Here is a 17,069-nt window from a genome sequence, read left to right on the forward strand (position 1 = left end):
TTACAGACAAGGAATTGAGAGAAGCTGGTTCACTTGTCTGAGGTCATATAGCAAACAAGAAAACACAGCAGAATCTGAACCTACATCTTTTTGGCTCCAGACCTGAGGGAGTGTTTGCTACCACATCACAGTGACTCATGGAAGCTGCCAGAAACATCGAATAAAGACGACGCATAAAATGAAACATTCACTCAAAGTACTGATTTTACTGTCCAGTTTAATATACATTACTGTAATTACTTAATTAATGAATGTGCTATAAACTCAGGAAAGAATTGTATCTTTTAAAATCACTGTTGTATTCTCAGCACAAAAAGTGATGCCTAGTATAAAATAGTTTCTCAATAAACTATTGGTAAATGAATGACTGAGTGAATTGTCACATAGTAAGAACTCAGTAAACTCATAATAAGAACTATGGGAGGGAAGACGGTACATAACTATCATATGTGTGAGGGCTTTGGCATCCTGGGCAATGGCCACGGGGAAGTCCAAGGTCAGGTTTCAGGGCATTCTGAGACTCTCTAAGACTTTTTGCTCCAACACACAAAATATTAACTACACCTGTAAGTTTTTCGGGGATAGAGTTTATTGCTCTCATCAGGTTCTCAAATGAGGTAGTGAACTTGGCAAAGGTTAGGAATTCCTGCTTTCTACAGTATGAAATGATACTGTTAATCTCCCTCCACTCACCACTGCCCCTGCTGCCATAACCAGGGCTGGGTGGTTAGAGAATCGTGTCAGGAAGGAGTGAATCTGGACCCTGAGACCATGGCAGACCTTTAAGAGAAAAGACAGGCTATTGCAAGAGAACCCAGCAAGTAAGTAAAGCAAGAAGAAGGCAGCAAATAATTTTCAGAAATTGGGCACAGGGGCTCGTGGTGCTGCTCAAGTCACTGAAGGATGGTACTGAAGCCAAATTTCACTCCCCAAAAATCCAGGCAGGGAGCTAGGCAGGGGCAAAGTTGCCAGAGAGGTTGTGGAAAGAGGCAGCACTTGCTCATCCGAATTGAATCCCAAACCTGGTAGCTGACCTGGGAATCTCAGTAGGAGAAGCAGCACTGCAAGGCTATCTTGATGCTGAGGCTGTTATTACTGACCCTCCCACCCTCTGTAGGGACAGGAGTGGTCCAGGGTCAGCAGCTGAAGAGTGTGAAAAAGGTTCCTTGTTTATTCACTCATTTTTCAAACACTTATTAAGCATCTGCTGCCTGCTAATAATTGGGGAAACAAAAGAGCGTAAGATAATTCCTGGTCTTGAAATGGTCCACAGATGGGGTGGATGAGCTACTGAATCGGGGAACCACACAAATCCTTATGCATGTTTTCACTAAGTAGCAAAAAGCCCCACTGTGCTCTTGCCTGTTTCATTCTCTTGATGGAGTTTCCAACATTTCCCATGACCCTCTTACATGAGGGTCAGTAATGGGAATAATGGCTGGCCAGGTCAGGCTAAGGGACCTCATAGCTCAGCCCATGGGCATGGTCCAGTGAGTAAGTTCTTACAAACCTTAATTCACATCTTCATTCTTCCATCCAACAAATATCTTTGAAATATCACTTGCCATGTGACAAGTGAGCTGGACACTGTGGGAGATACAAAGATACTCAAGACAAAGTTTCTGCCCTCAGGTGGTCCAGCGGGGATGCAGTTGTGGCCAGGTGACTGATACAGACAAAAGACTTCCGTTGTCATCAGAGGGATACAGACGAAAACACAAATTCAGAAGGGGAGGTGAAGTTAAGCTGTGGGCACCAGGGAAGGCTTCCCAGAGAAAGCAGAGGCTGAGCTGGGAATCAAAGACCAAGGATGGATTAAATGTGGAGTTGGGAAGAAAATGTCACTCCAGGTGGAGGGAAATAGGGTGGGCAGGTCAGCCATGGAGGTGGAGAGAACAGGTCACATCTGGGGACACTGAACAGCCCAGTTGGCTGGAACCAAGGGATGTGGAGGGGAGTAAAGGCAACCAGGCAGTGTGGAAAGGTTATGGTCACACTGTGAAGCCGTGAATGCCAGGCTAAGCTTCATTTGGCTGGTACAAGCCACTTAGGAAGGAGGGTGTTAGAAACCAGACTTTATAACATCAAAAGTTCATAATCTAGCAAAAAAAAAAAAAATCAAGCTGCCCAACAACTCTCCCAGCATATGTTCCTGAACACATGACTCGGTAGTGCACTGAGAACAAAGAGGACTGTTTGAGTCCAGGCAGATGTAGGTTGACCACAAACCAGGTGACACTATTCAAGCGGAACTTCCTGCCACTGGCACACAACGTTCATTCTAATGGCACTGCCCTATAGGGGGCGCTCACTCCCAGCCAGACATGCAGTAAATCCTTCACTTATTTCATTTAATCCTCCTGACAATCCTAAGTGGTAAGCTCCGTTATTATCTGCAGTCTGCAAATGAGCAAAGCAAGCCCGAAATGATTAGGTAAATTGGCTAATGTCACAGAGTTAGGAGGTGTTCAAGAGGAAAACTACAGGCCCAAAACGGCATCACTCATGCTGAAAACCCCTGACACCAAACCTAGATTTAATACCTGATGGAACTGCAGTTTCAACCTGTCCCAGAAACATAAGCTTAATCAACCAGTCTGGCGTGTCTGGTCAAGCACTAGCAATCTGTCATGTGGGCCCCAAAGAAGATCCATCCCCTGCTTCTCCCCAAAGAAGAGGCACTCGTCCTGTTAAAAACCCTTCTGCTTCTCTTATCTCAAAGAAAAGATTTCTGCACCTCAAAATAATCTTTTCTTTTTTGTTGTGAATAGCTCCCTTACACCCTTCTTCCTATAAATACATTCCATTTCATACAGCTCCTCAGAGAGCCCTTCCACATAGTTGCTAGATGTACTGACTCCTGAATCACTTAGTAAATCCAATTAGATCTTCAGATTTACTCACTTTAATTCATTTTTTTTAACAGATAAAATGATCTAACTCAGGATTAGTCTGCTTCTAGACCCCATGCACTGAACCACTGTACCTCTTATCTCCCTAGCTAATAGGGGAAGATTAGGTCTCTGGCATTAGCTCCTATCCTCCTGGACAAAAACCAGTTCTCCCTTCTGGTACTCCCTTCTGGAGAATCCCTTCCAAGGAGGAGACTGGTTTTTATCAAAATGTGCATTCATTGCATTTTTGTTGAAAGCCTATTCTTACAGATAAACATGTTAGCCGGAAAAAAAAAGTAGATAAAAATTCCCTTTTTTAAAGTAGATAAATTCTTTTCTTAGCAGCCAGAAAATCACACATTTATGTTATTCAATTATTCAATCCCACCTCTTTTAAAAAAGGTTAAAATAGCAGGGACTAAACATCAGATTAAATGATGGAAAACTCCCCTTCTTTATCTCACACGTCCTCCTGTTCCCACTCTAATTTCATTCAGATGACTGTTTCTTCCTAAAAGGAATTAAATACTTTCAACCCAGAACATAACAACAGGCTCAAATACAGAATACACCCTAGACCAGCACTCAGAGCATCCTTTGGGACATTTCCTGTTTTCTGATTAGCTATGCCTGCTTCTCTCTCAGTTCTGTGAAGGTCACCATCACAGTAATCGACCTGCATGCCAACTTCTGAGTAACGTTTCCCTGAGCGCTGAACAAGCTCTCTTTGCCAAGCCACCGTGCACCCTCTTGCACGGAACCATTTCCTTTGCTGTTCACCTACCAGACAGTGTGTTGGACTCGCACTGAAAAGACTCGGGAGTCAGAGACACCGTGACTCCTAAGCCTGGGCTACTGTGAGGACCAGTGTGAGGGGTACTTCCATGTGTCAACTTGGCTAAGCTGTGAGGCCAGTTGTTTGGTCAAACACTGGTCTACATGTTGCTATGAAGGCATTTTATAAATGTGATTAATGTTCACAATGAAATTGTCTTCAAGTAAACCATAACTTTTCATAATGTGAGTGAGCCTCGTCCCAATAGTTTGAAGGCCTTAAGAGCAAAAACTGAGGTTCCCTGAAGAAGGAATTCTGCCTCAAGACTATATAACAGAAATCCTGCCAGAGTTTTCAGCCTGCTAGACTACCCCACAATTTTCAGACTTGCCAGCCCCCTACAATCGCACGAGCTATTTCCTTATCTCTCTTTTTCTCTCTTTCTGTCTCTCTCTTTCAGTCCCTAGGTCACACACATACACAAAGTCACCCATTATTTGGCTAAAATTTCACAGGCCTCCTCCCCAACCCCCACTCCCGAAGCTCATTCATGTGTGGTTAACAGTTATTAAGTATAGCCCTGGCTGGTGTGGCTCCGTTGGTTGGGCATCATCCCACAAAGCAAAAGGTCACGGGTTCGACTCCGGGTCAGGGCATGTACCTGTGTTTCAGGCCTGGTCTCTGGTTAGGGTGCTTACGAGAGACAACCAATCAATGTTTCTCACACATCCATGCTTCTCTCCCTCTCTTTCTCCCTGCCTTCCCCTCTCTCTAAAATAAATAAATAAATCCTTTTTAAAAAGTTTATTAAGTACTCCGAACTAGTCACTGTTCCCAGTGTCTTCCATGGACTGTCTCATTTACTCTTTACAACAATCCTAAAAAGGTAAATTCTATTATGGTCATCCCCAGTTACAAAAGAGGAAACCAAGACACAGAGGTTAAGCAATTTATCAGAGGCCACACAGCTAGTAAGTGGTAGAGCTTGGATCCAGACTGGCAGAGAGAGACACAGAGCAGTCTCCAAAGTTGGAAGATTAAGACTAGTGACTCCTTGGAGACTGAAGCTGTATTTTATTAATATTGTTATTCTCTCCAAAGTGCCTACTACATAATAATTCCTCCATGATTTGAGTGCATTGGACTTCATAGGCTCATATAAGCATTATTACTAGAGTTGCTTTAATGATTAAGTGAGAGGATGAATACCAAGTGCTCAGCACAGGGCCCAGCGGGCTCAAAACCAACAAGGGTCATGATTTCTTATTGCAGTACCTGGGCAGCACCCCTTGTGGACCCCAGGGGATTTCCCAGGTGGTGGAGCCCTTCCTGGAGGGCAGGGCCCAGAGGGAGTGCTCAGTGGCACTGGGCACAGCCCTGGCAGAGCGCTTCTCCCCCATGGCTTTGTTCCAGACCTCTGAGGCCTGCCTGAGGCAGCTGGCAGGCATGTGGGCAGTGACTGCTTCTCCTTGGCAGTCAGCCTGGCAGCCACCAGCATCAGGGATAATTTCCATAAAAACCAGGAAGGCTCTGGGAAGGGCCTGTAGGAGAGTCCTCTGTCCTCAGGACTTAGAGGGACCTTAGAGGGGAGCTCAAAGACATGCAGCCCACCCAGGTCAAGCTGCCTAACACAGTATCTCTGCCTTTTTGTTTCCTAAACCTGGCTGCCCTCCTGCCCCAGGAGGGGTTGCCAAACGAGTTCTAGGGTAAAGGCATTTTGGCCAAAAGGCAACTGTGATACAAAGCAAGGCTGTTTTTTGTACATTTCTGAAGCAGTCACTGATACTGCTGATAAACAGGGACTCCCAGGCAAAAAGGAAGGCAGGGTCACTGCTCCGCTTTCCGCACCCAGTGCCCCACTGGCCTCTGGAGATGCCCTTTCAGGCGTACAAAGTCCTGAATCAAAACCAAATCCTCCAGGAGAACTGTGCTCAAGCCCAGTAGATCTGAGCGACCCATACAGAATCTTCTTCCTAAAAGCTGACCCTGGGGAGTGGTCATGTTCCAGTTCTGCCTACTGTTCAGCTGCAGGTGGAGGAAGCCCAGGCAGGCCAGGCACCCAGATTGGTTGCCTCGATGGAGAGCTGAACCATGCACCTCTTCGGTTGGTTCATTTATTTTGCATGTGAGCATCCACTCTGTGTGGGGCATGCTAAACACATTCACACCTAATCCTTACAAAGGAGGTATTAGAAATCCCCATTTGACAAATGAGGAAACTGAAGTTCTGTGATGTTAACTGACTTGCCCAAGACCCCAGAGCTAGTAAGTAGCAGAGCTAAGCTGCAGCCCCCAATGAGTTTCATTTCCAAACCTGTGCTTTTCACCACCTCCAAGAGCAACAGTCCAGGCAGTGAATTCCAACAGTGAGGAGAGATAAGCAAAAGGAAAACTTACTTTTATTTTTTTAGTAATGAAAGAGAGAGAAGGGAAAAGGTTTTTTTAAAACTTATTTGTTGTTTTATTGGGATATAAAAAGTGAGGATGGTTATAAACCAGAGAACTGAGGTGAGGTAGAATATACCCCTGCCAAGCAAATACTACATTTTTAACACTTTACACACACAGTAATAAGTTAAGAGTTTTAGTCACCAGTAACAAAAGGCTCAAACTCAGTTATCAGAGGAACTGATTCACTGCTAAGCTATGTCAGCTCTGAGCTCCTCGGGCACAGCATGTCATAAAGGCTTTCCTTGACCTGTGGAAACTTACCCCAGGAGGGCTGGGTTTTCTTTCTCTCTCTTTTTTAAGTCCTTTTGTTATTGGTACACATTCTTCCTGTTTCGGACCGGGTCCACATGACCCCAACACACTGAACAACTCAATCCATTCAGAGTGGAGAGGAAGCGTTCATAATTTGAGTTGGCTGTTTCAGGCACAAGCTGTATCTCCTCTCCATCGTGACCTCAGGGGATACACAGAGAGGCGGGAGTCAGCCAGTCCTCAGTCGAATCCTGAACTGTCTCTGCCTCAGTTTCCCCATGGTTAAAATAAAGATGATAACAATACCTACTTCCTAACAGTGATATGAGGATTAAATAAGATCATATACACAGGTCAGGGCACAGTGGAAGAATTTCATAAAGGGTGGTGCAGGTATGCAGTATGTGGTGGTCACTCAAGCTGTCCACCTGTGCCAGAATCTCCGGAAACCCTGAGTTGCCATGAACACTTAAAGCACTTCCCACGCACTTTCTTTGTACTCCTGCTCATTGCGGGACTACTGTTCTCTGCACTTTGCAGATGAGACAAGTGAGGTATGGAGACGCTGGGCAGCTGGGAGTGAGAGAAAGTCCTGCACCCTTACCCTCCGTGGCTGTTCTTGGCTATGCGTGCTGTCCAATACGGTCATCAATAATCATACATGGCTTTACACATTTAAAGCAACTAAAATTAAATGCCATGTTTTGCCATGTATAATGAGCTTTTTTTTTGCCCAAATTTTTGCAGGAAAAATAAGGATGCACATTATACATGGGTAGTACTAATTCTGTATCTGTATAAATGTTTATAATTCTTTTATTTATGTTTATATGTTAAAAGTATAACTCTAGAAAGCAATAATGATATCCACATCCAAAATAATACCCTGGAATACAATAATCAATTTTGTTTCAAGATATAAATAAATAATTGCATTAAAAAATTAAAACAAAAGTTTTTTTTCCTGAAAGTTTGAGCCAAAAACTTGCATGCACATTATACATGGGAGCGCAGTATACACAGCAAAACACAGTAATGTACATAAGCCAATCCCTCAATTAGAAACACCAAGGCAGTAGCTGATATAGTCAAAACCAAGTCACCTCCGTAGTAAACCAAAGCCCCACGCAAGCTGCCAATGGCGGGGGAGCAGGAGTCGGATGTCTCACTGAGCAGCCCGTGTGCAGGATGCCAGCGCAGGGAGGAGCAGAGGCACAAGGCCACACAGTCCCCTGGGGAGAGACCGTGGATACCCCCCTGCCTGACAAGATTCTGGCTCCTGGGAGGCCCATGACTCGGACTCTAGGAGATTCTCTTTAGCTTTAAGTGTGTGTGTGGAGGGGGACAAAATAAAACCCCACATCTGACTTGAGCAAGCTTGAGTGAGTATATGCTCTTTGCAATTAAACAATTCCTGACCGTGACACCTTACCCTTCAGGTGGGACAACCGGGCAGGAAGGGAAGGGCCTTCCGTGAATGAACCACAGTTCAGCTTGGTTGAGGAAATGCCCCCTTTTGACCTTTGGGGAAACAGTTGACTTGTCTTTCATATCACTTTCTATTTCTATGCCTTTCCTCTATCTCTCAGTCACCTCCCTCCCTCCGGTCTCCGGTTGCTGATGCCTCCTCACTGGCCTCTAGCAGAGCCACCCCACCCAGCCCTGTACTCACCCTGAGGGTAAATACTCTGGTTGGGAGGAAGGCAGTCTGATGTCCCCATTCACCAAAGGGTGTGAGGAAGGATTGCCCAATTAGCCACCCCAGGGCCCTTTTCTTATTTACGTAATTCAATCAGGCTATTTCCTTGGAATCTTTCATATTTGTTCTTCCTTATGATTCTAGTCTGGAATGGGCTCCCTCTGCACTGGAAAGCTTGTGCCTCACCAGTAAAACCTCTGATAAGTCTCTCTGACTGGTACAGCTGACCCTTAAACAACACCGAGATTAGGGGCACTGACCCCGGGCAGTCAAAAATCCACCTGTAACTTTTCATTCCCCTGAAACTTAACTATAGTCAGCCCTTTGCATCTGCAGTTTCAACAGTATTTTTGACCTATAATTGGGAATCCGTGGTTGGGAATGTGAAAATATTGTTTTCATTCATCCAGTGGATCAGTTGAATCCATGGGTAGGAAACACAGCTACAAAAAGTCAAATGCACTTATTGAAAGCAATCCAGGTATATCTATTGTAGTTTGTGAAAGGACAAAGCCAGCGCCATTTGCCATTGTGGCGCCATTTGCCTAGCAGGTCTATGACCTTGTTAACCATGACTGCCAGTTTACTCTTCTGAGCTTGTGTCCCCAGGACTGGAAATTACTGGAAATCGAGAACAGGACTAACAGCTCCCAGCAGCCACAGGAAGAAGATAACATTGGAACAAACTGCAGGCTCCAGTCACAAGACCCCCAACAGCCCAGGCAGGGGCCACACAACAGCACCCCCTCCACCCTTTTTAATCCAACTGTAACTCAATAAAAGCTCAAGCCCCCGCCCCTCAGTGCCCGTGTATCTCTCCACACCACACCCCTCTCCTTCCTTGGAGAGTGAATAGAATCTTTCCTCTCTACACTTTCTTCTCTTTGTGAATTCTTTCACAGCCTGAGTCACCAACCACCTTAACAGTTTGTGTCTCATTCCTGTGTTCTAACTAGTCAGTTTCCTAGGCCTAGAAAACCACAGGATGTTATGTATACTTTTCTAGACCTGATTCCTCACATGCTGTCTGGTGCATTACGGGGCCCCCTTAAACAGTATCAAAAAGGAAGGAAATTTAGGGATTCCCATATGTGATTTCACATATATATTCATTTACTCCTCAAATGACCCTGTAAGGTAGGTTATTAAGAATGCTGAAGATGTTGATTCATTTGCTCATGAGTACACAGGGAGTAAGGGGTAGGAATTGGGGTTCTCATTCAGGCACTCCTGGCTCCCAAACCCAGGGCCTCTGCACCTTCACACCACAAGGTTTTGCACTCTCATGCCTGATGCTCAGTCAGCTGATAAGCCTCAAGGTGCCAGATGCCCAGGAAGTTACTTATTTTTCTTTTAAAAAAAAATGTTGATGCTTTTTTAAAATCCTCACCCAGAGATATATTTTTATTGATTTTAGAGAGGAAGAGAAAGAGAGAGGGGGACACATCGAGGTAAGACAGAAACATCACTGATCAGCCGCCTCCCACATGCACCCCCATCTGGGATCGAACCTGTAACCTAGGTATGTGCCCTGACAGAGGATAGAACCCACATCCTTTTGGTGCATGAGATGATGCTCCAACCAACTGAGCCACCCACCTAGGGCCCAAGCAGTTATTTCTGACTGAAAACTATTCAGACCCACTCAAAACACACCCCTAACTCACCAAAACAGCTGTTCAGTAGAAACTATTACACAGTGGGTAAGGTAACCACTGCTTTGCCATGGCATCTCAGCATGGACCACTGAATGTTTCATGCATGAATTTTCAACATAAAAACTGGCAGCTTCCTTGCAAAGATCAAGCATGCAAACAGTTCTACGACACAGACTTGCCCCTGGGTAGCACATACTAGATATTTACATTCAGTGCTCAGGAATGTGTAAAGTGGCCCTTGGCCAAGCCTCATCCACAAAGTACCTGAGAGAATATTAGGTGTAATTCTTCCTGAACGAAGGGAAATTGTCTTATTTCTGATGGTCCCGTTCAGAACCAAGAATCAGTGACTTCATGCACTAAGATGTCTCAAACCTCTTGTCAGCTTCTTTCTTTCATGGTCAACATTTAAAAGTGTATATTCAACAATGGTATGGTAAAGGATGGAAACTAGACTTCTGTGGTGGTGAGCATGATATAGTATATACAGATCTCAAATTATAATGCTGTATACCAGAAAGTGTTATAATGTTATAAACAAAAGCTACCTTGACAACAAAAATAAACTAAATTTAAATTAAAGATATATCCAACATCAGTGATGTGCTAGGTGTTACAGAGGATATAAAAGTCCCATTCCTCTGGAGTACATCACTAGTAAACCCAAACCAGAGAAGCACCAGCACCCCTGGACTAGCCTTCAGGGCATGTACAGAAGAAGTGCTGTAGAGGAGGGGAAGGAAAAACAAGCCACAATGGTTGACTTCTGAAAGGCACTTGTGGCTTTATAAATGACTGAGAGCCTGTAAAATGTGCCTTTGGGAAATGCACCTTTGAGAGTTCCCATGCTTCAGTGGGGTGGGGCCACTTTTCTTAGGTGGTGAGTCTCTAAGCCCTGTTCTCCCGGAAGTGACGGGAATGACTCAGTAGATTAAACACTTTTGCCTCTTGGAGTGCTTTATAAATACATGCATATCTGGGGTTTGGTTCCAGACCATAAGTATCATAAGAAAGAGAGTCATAATCTTGTTGCTGGTGGAGGGTCTTGCCTTTAATTTGTAAAGGAAAAGCAAAATATAAAGCACAATGAAGCAAAGCACAGGAAAATGAGATACGCCTGTACAATACGGTGGTTCTGTGAAAGTACGAACACGGCATGGCTGTCAGTGTGAGCCAGAGGGAATCTTCTTGACGAGTCTGTCCTGTGGTGCACCTGGATAAAGTAAGGTGCCCTGTGGACCATCACCAGGTGCCTTCATAGACGATGGTGAGTGAGACCCCCTGGATCTTTCTCCCGCCATCACGTCACCATTCTTGAAGGAAATCTGACAGATTCTCTGCCTATTTAAAAGGTTATTTTTTAAAATTCAACTTTTCAAACAGCAAAGCAGACTTTGCTAAGAATAATCAGAAAAATGTCTATTGCATAAATCACAGCCTTTGGGAATCTCTACGAAGCTACTGCCTTTCAGACGTGGGGGAGGAACAAAATTTCCTCTACCCCCAAGGTCCTGCTGGCAGGTCTAATAATCAAATAGGGATGAGACAGATCAGCAAGAGAAAATCACCAAATTTAACACAGATATATGGATGGGAAGCCTTCATGCAGGTGAGAATCAGAGACCCCACAGGCAGGAGAAGTTCGGAGGCAGAAAGGGGGACTGAGGTGGGAGAGATCCTGAGCCAGGGATGAGGTAACATGCTTTGCGGGCTTCCAAGGGTCATTGCAGGATGATGAGGGCAGACCTGTAATTTAAACAAGTTTGCCTACCATATAGGTCAAAAGAAGTTACCTCTGATAATAGTTTATTATGGGCAAGGCCCCTAATTCAAATTCTTCCAGGTAGTTAAGGTGGAAGGATGAGGGCAGAAGTTTCTCTTGAGCCTGTGGCTAAAGTTGCCTTTCGCTCTAAGTAATCTGCATACCACTGAGGCGATCCTGGGGTGACTCATTTTGGACTCCCACATTGATAAGTCATCATAGCTCTGTTTTTCAAAAGAACATAAATAAGATTTTCAGAGAGGTGCAGTGGTTTGCTCAAGACTACAAAGTCAATAAGCTCATTGGTGGAGGTGGGGGGGGGGGGTGGAGTCCTAGAAATATCTAGGGTTTTGCTCCAAAAACACGTCCAAATGAAATAAGAGATACTGGAAAAATAAGTAATAACATGACAATTATTTGATGACCATCTGGACAATAGCAGTAGCCATTCCACAAGGCAAAGATCGGCACAAGGCCAGAAGTGAGAGAAAATTCCACCTGATCAAATGGATGATATCATAAGGATGGAATGAGAAAATTGCTATAGTTGCAACAAGACACTTCCTAGGAGTTGGATGTCTCATAGAATGAAAGGCTGCCACATTGTAAAAGCACAACTTTATGAACATGTGCAAGAAAATTTCCTCTCAATCTTTTCAAGAGTTTTGACACAGAAGCAAGAGATGAGCAAAAGGAAAATAGAACTCAGTGGCAATATTCAGCAAGCCCATCTTTTAAAGAAAAGACAAGGGGAAAGGAAAACACAAAAAGAACAGGGAATCTGACTTCAGAAAGACTCACAAAAGCATGTACTGTAAGGATGTCATCCATTGCAGCATTGAAGTAACAGGGACTAGTTGGAACCACTCACAGGTTTGTACCGGAAAGTCAGGAACAATTCAAATCAAACTGTTCATAGTGGTTACTCTCAGGTAGTAAGCATGGGGAGAGAAAAAGAATGGGAGAGAAGTGATGAGAATTTTCATGCTATAGTTATATAATCCCTTCTGGATTTTAAGTTTTCTTGTTGTTTGTACATTTTAGATTTAAAATGACAATTATATATTGGTTATTGTGATATATATGTATATATATATATGCATATTATATATTACATGTCATGTGTATATGCTTAAAAAAAGCCATTGTCTCACCATTAACAGGAACCTAAACAACAAAACAAAGAAACAAGCAAAATATAACCAAAGACACTGAAATAGAGGACAGGCTGACAGTGACCAGAGGGGAAAGAAGAGGGACTTTCAGGGGAGAATGGGAAGGGTTTACAGGAACAAATTTAAAGGATACATGGACAAAAACTAGGGGGAGGGTGGTAATGAGAGGGAAGTGGGGAGGGTTGGGTGGGTGGGCTGGAATGGGAGTAAAAGGGAGAAAACTGTACTTGAACAGTGATTAAAATTAAGAAAAAGAAAAAAAGAGAAAAAAAGCCATTGCAATCTATGATTATTGTTATATTATAGAAATGACCTCTTGTGTTTCAAGAGGACTTAAAGCCCAGAAGAACTTAGTATTAGCTCATTTTACACAGGGCACACAATTGGGAGGCAGACCTGGAAAGGGTTAGCCATCACCAGAGTTTTAAAAAATTGGAATAGACAGAAAACAAGAAAAATGTCATGCATTACTACATCTGCACTAACACTTAAGGCTATGCCTTGCATAGCGTGCTGAGAGCAGGTATAGCCTACGGCACCGTAAAATGATAGAATCTTAAAGCCAGAAGGAACCTCTATGAGATCAGTTCCTGTCATTCCACAGCTGAGAAATTTGAGACCTAGGTAGTCAAAATTGGGTTATCAGATATTTAGTTTATGCCAGCTGTAGTCCAGATGTTCCTACTCTTGAGTTCACAGTTGTTTCTTCTGCCAGGTTGCTTGCCAGATGAATGAATGAATGAATGCCTTTACCACTCGGTTTGTACAACCAAAGGAGACTGGAAAAGAGACTAGAGTTAAGTAATGCAGTACACGTAATTGTTTGGAGAGCCCATATTTGCCCAATTTTAATGACGTTTTCTACTTTCAATTGAATGTTTATAGCCTTAGACATGTTCTTAGTCATTTAACACTTCTAACCAATACAATATACACCCTAGATAAATTGCAAGTCAAATTTTGGTATATTGTTACACTCTAATTCCTTTATAATCCATGTAACTTGCCTCAAATAATGACATCACCAGGTTGAATCCAATATGTGTTCACATGTCTCTACACGTCAATGGTAAAGGATCAGACTTTTCATGTTATGTCCCTATTATGTCATAGCTTCAAGGAAGAAATTTTAACCTAATGCATGTCAGTGAACTCTGACATTAACATGACTACACGATATTTACTAACCAGATTCTCAAAATACCTTGTCCTTTAAGAATACAACTTTTACCCTTCAATTTTTGGGGGGTTTTTGTAACTAAACAACCATTTGGCAGGTTTGGGTTTCATTTCTTTCATTTTGTTGTTCATCCTAAGACGAGATTTGAGAACAAAACTAGTGAGATAAAATAGACAAAGGAAAGGAAAAAGGCACAGACTGCCCAGAAACTGGATGTGAGAAGTCATCAGGTCCCTGGAGGAAGAGAGAAATGGGCCCAGGTGCGGTCAGGAAACCAGGGCCCATTGAGGTTCCCTCCCACTCTCTCCATCCTCCCCTTCTGCCAGGAAGTGGGCTGAAAATCCTACCAATGATCTTGGGCAAACAGCAAATGATAAGGCTCCTAAACTTAGATTTAGACACATCAATCCAGCCAAAACTGGAACTATTTTACAAGCCTGGGAGAGTGCCATCACACCAACCATTCCCGTCCCAAACCACCGCAATTCAGTGCCATAGAATAGTAACCCATCAGAATGACAATGAGCCTTTTAAAGATGTTCTAGTCTAAAACCTCCTAATCTGTTTTACAGAAAGAAAACCGACATCCAGAGACATGAGGTCATTGGCCCAAGGCCATTCAGTGAGACCAAACTACAAGGCTTGCTTTGGTCATAGCTCTTTTCCCTATGAGCAACTTAAGAGCTACTTAAACATATTTTAAAAGTCCCAGCTTTGGAGAGATGAAGAACAAAGAGGCACAAAATAACAGAAAAACAAACTAATCCAAAACAACAACTTCGCCCCACCTCTCAGAAGGCCAGGGACAGCATGGAGTAATGGCACCTCAAGCAATTTAACTGCACTCTTTCCTCCTTTGCCCATTTCTCACTAGCACAGTGTAAAAAAATGCACATTACTCTTACTTTGAACCAACACAAGACTTTTTTGATATCTGAAATTTGGGGATTAACAAATACATTTTTTCCTCCGAGGGTTTACAAAAATCACCTTATTAGAATTAAAGTAACTGGTCACTCAGGGAGTCTCAAAGACTTGGGGAAAATCAAATGCCTTCCACAAAAATCGGTCCTCTCGCCTGATGGGCACAGGTAGCCAACTCCAGCTAAAGCCGCATAGACTGGGCTTTACCAGTCTCCTAAACACAGACTTTGAAAGAACGTGACTCCAGAACACTAACATTCCCAAACAGGACTTGAGAAAAAGAAGAAAACTTTTCCTTACCCTTAAAAATAACAGAAACAATAGGATCCGGTTTCCCAAATTTCGTTTTAGGAATATTGCTGGCAGATTCCACAATCACACGAAGCATGGCTCTGAATGGGGAGAAAGCAAGTTGCAGCACACGAACTTGGGCGACGCGGGCGCTGGAGCTGCGAGCAGCACCGCCCGGGACAGGCGGCTCCAGAGGACTTCAGAGAGGAGGGAAGGGGAAAGGCGATGGGTGGATCTCTGACGGATTATTTACCCACGGCTGGTGTAAACTGATATCCACACTCCCCCAGCCTCCGCAGTGCCGCCCGCGGGCATCCACCTACGAATTCGGGAAATGTGGAAGTGAAAAGAACCAAAGCCCAACTAAAAATAGTTACATGTAACAAATGAAACTGTAATGGATTTGGAGCTAATAAATGTTGGCAGGTCAGACCACTAAAACGGCTCCTGCCTTTTAGCAACGATTCGTGAAACCAAATTGACTGGTTTTCTGTCACTGCTTTTATTCTTTTCTGAGCTTCATGGAGTTTTAAAACTTTACTTGGTCGTGTTCTAAAATTTTTTACTGTCGCTATGTCTTCTCTTATGCTTTTGAACACACCCACTCAGCTTACAGAAAAAAAATTTAAAAATCAGTTAAAGGGCGCCCCCTCCTGTTTAACAGAGGAATAACAGTTTATTTGAAGGGAGCAACTGAAATATACCACCCTTTAATACTCCACTAAAGCCAGTTCTATGACCACACCTGCCATTAATCTGGAGGTAGTAGTACTATAATATAATGGGTTTACAAAATTGGTGTGTTTGGGGCTGATCCTTTGCTTTCCAAAAGGATTCACCATAGGATTTCTTTAAGGATTCTTAAAAGATGAAAGCTGGGCATCTAAGTATTTCTGGTGCTGCATATGCGGCTAGCAGTCTTCAATAAAAATGAAAAAGCAGCTCTCCACTCTTTCAGGATTTAAAGCTGAGAAGTGTCTTCCCTTACTTTGTTAAAGGAAAAAATATGTAGTCAATGATACTTGTTTAAGCTCAGTAAGGGAGACTTTATTCAAGGACAGGGGGACTATTGAGATCCATGTAGGGACCACTGCAAAGCAATTTCGCAGTGGAGGGCAGAGATTGGGCTCAATTCCAAACACAGCATGTGCAAGTGGGAATGTATAGCCAAGAAGCAGGGTGAGGGTCCATCGGATGGAAAATTACTATAAGGAAACATCAGAGAGAAAGGAGATTCTACCTAAACCGACCTTAGTATTCTTGCTGAACAAGGGTCAAGGTGACCAGAACTCACCTTGGGGATGGTAGCAGATGAGAAATGCCATCACACAGCATGGGTGATCATCTGTGGAGTGTGTATGTGTGGGCATAGGGAAATTCTGGTTGTCAAAGTTGCTGCCAGGAGTGGTCCAAGAAAGCAGATGCCAAGATAAGATCGGAGGCTCAATCATTCACAACCTAGCTAGTAATGAGGTTCCCACCATTGGCAGTGGGTGGAGCACTGATGGCCCCTAGCACAATGCAGTTGTAAATAGAGTCATCAGTGGTGAACTGGCTGGTATATGAATGGAAGGGAATGCATTAGTTGGTGCAATATGCCAGGTAGCTGAGATGTATGGAGGAAATAGTAACTCTAAAGCTTGGATTTGGGTGGCTATTGCTAAACTCAGTTGACACTCTGGAAAAGCATAACAAAGAGTTGAGAGTGTTAATCAGTAATAAAAAGCTAAGAATGAAAGCCAGAGGGCCTCCTTGGTAGCATATTCAGAAAGCCACTCTCCTGCAGCAGAAAGGTGTAGAAAGCTCAGGATCAGGACTAGGACTTTGTCATAAAAGAATCCAAGTTCCAAAGAAGATTGAACTAGCTCCTAACCAAGACAGTTCTTCTATGACAAGGTCAAGGTCATACTTGTGAAAGAATGAGACCCTGATATATTAGACAGGAATGTCTGGTTCAATGCCCTTGAAAATCTTGAATCCCCATATTCCCTGAACCCTCTGAACCTGC

At 43.5% G+C, this 17,069-nt stretch overlaps 1 protein-coding gene across 5 annotated transcripts in view; it reads right to left on the reverse strand.

Annotated features, from left to right (window-relative positions):
* MYOF (myoferlin) overlaps positions 1-15,390 on the reverse strand; it is a 145,208-nt gene extending 129,818 nt beyond the window's left edge. For 3 of the 5 annotated variants that reach the window (XM_036027003.1, XM_028511720.2, XM_036027001.1), the window contains exon 1: positions 15,071-15,389. In XM_036027003.1, the coding sequence (XP_035882896.1) occupies positions 15,071-15,158 (88 nt within the window). In that variant the 5' untranslated portion in view covers positions 15,159-15,389. Of the gene's footprint in view, positions 1-15,070 lie in introns of all 5 variants that reach the window. The other 2 variants (XM_036027002.1, XM_028511722.2) reach the window with 2 other exon arrangements.
* Between the last annotated feature and the right edge of the window lie 1,679 nt (positions 15,391-17,069).

The sequence above is a fragment of the Phyllostomus discolor genome, chromosome 5 (genome assembly GCF_004126475.2).
Source record: "Phyllostomus discolor isolate MPI-MPIP mPhyDis1 chromosome 5, mPhyDis1.pri.v3, whole genome shotgun sequence".
Classification (NCBI taxonomy): domain Eukaryota; kingdom Metazoa; phylum Chordata; class Mammalia; order Chiroptera; family Phyllostomidae; genus Phyllostomus; species Phyllostomus discolor.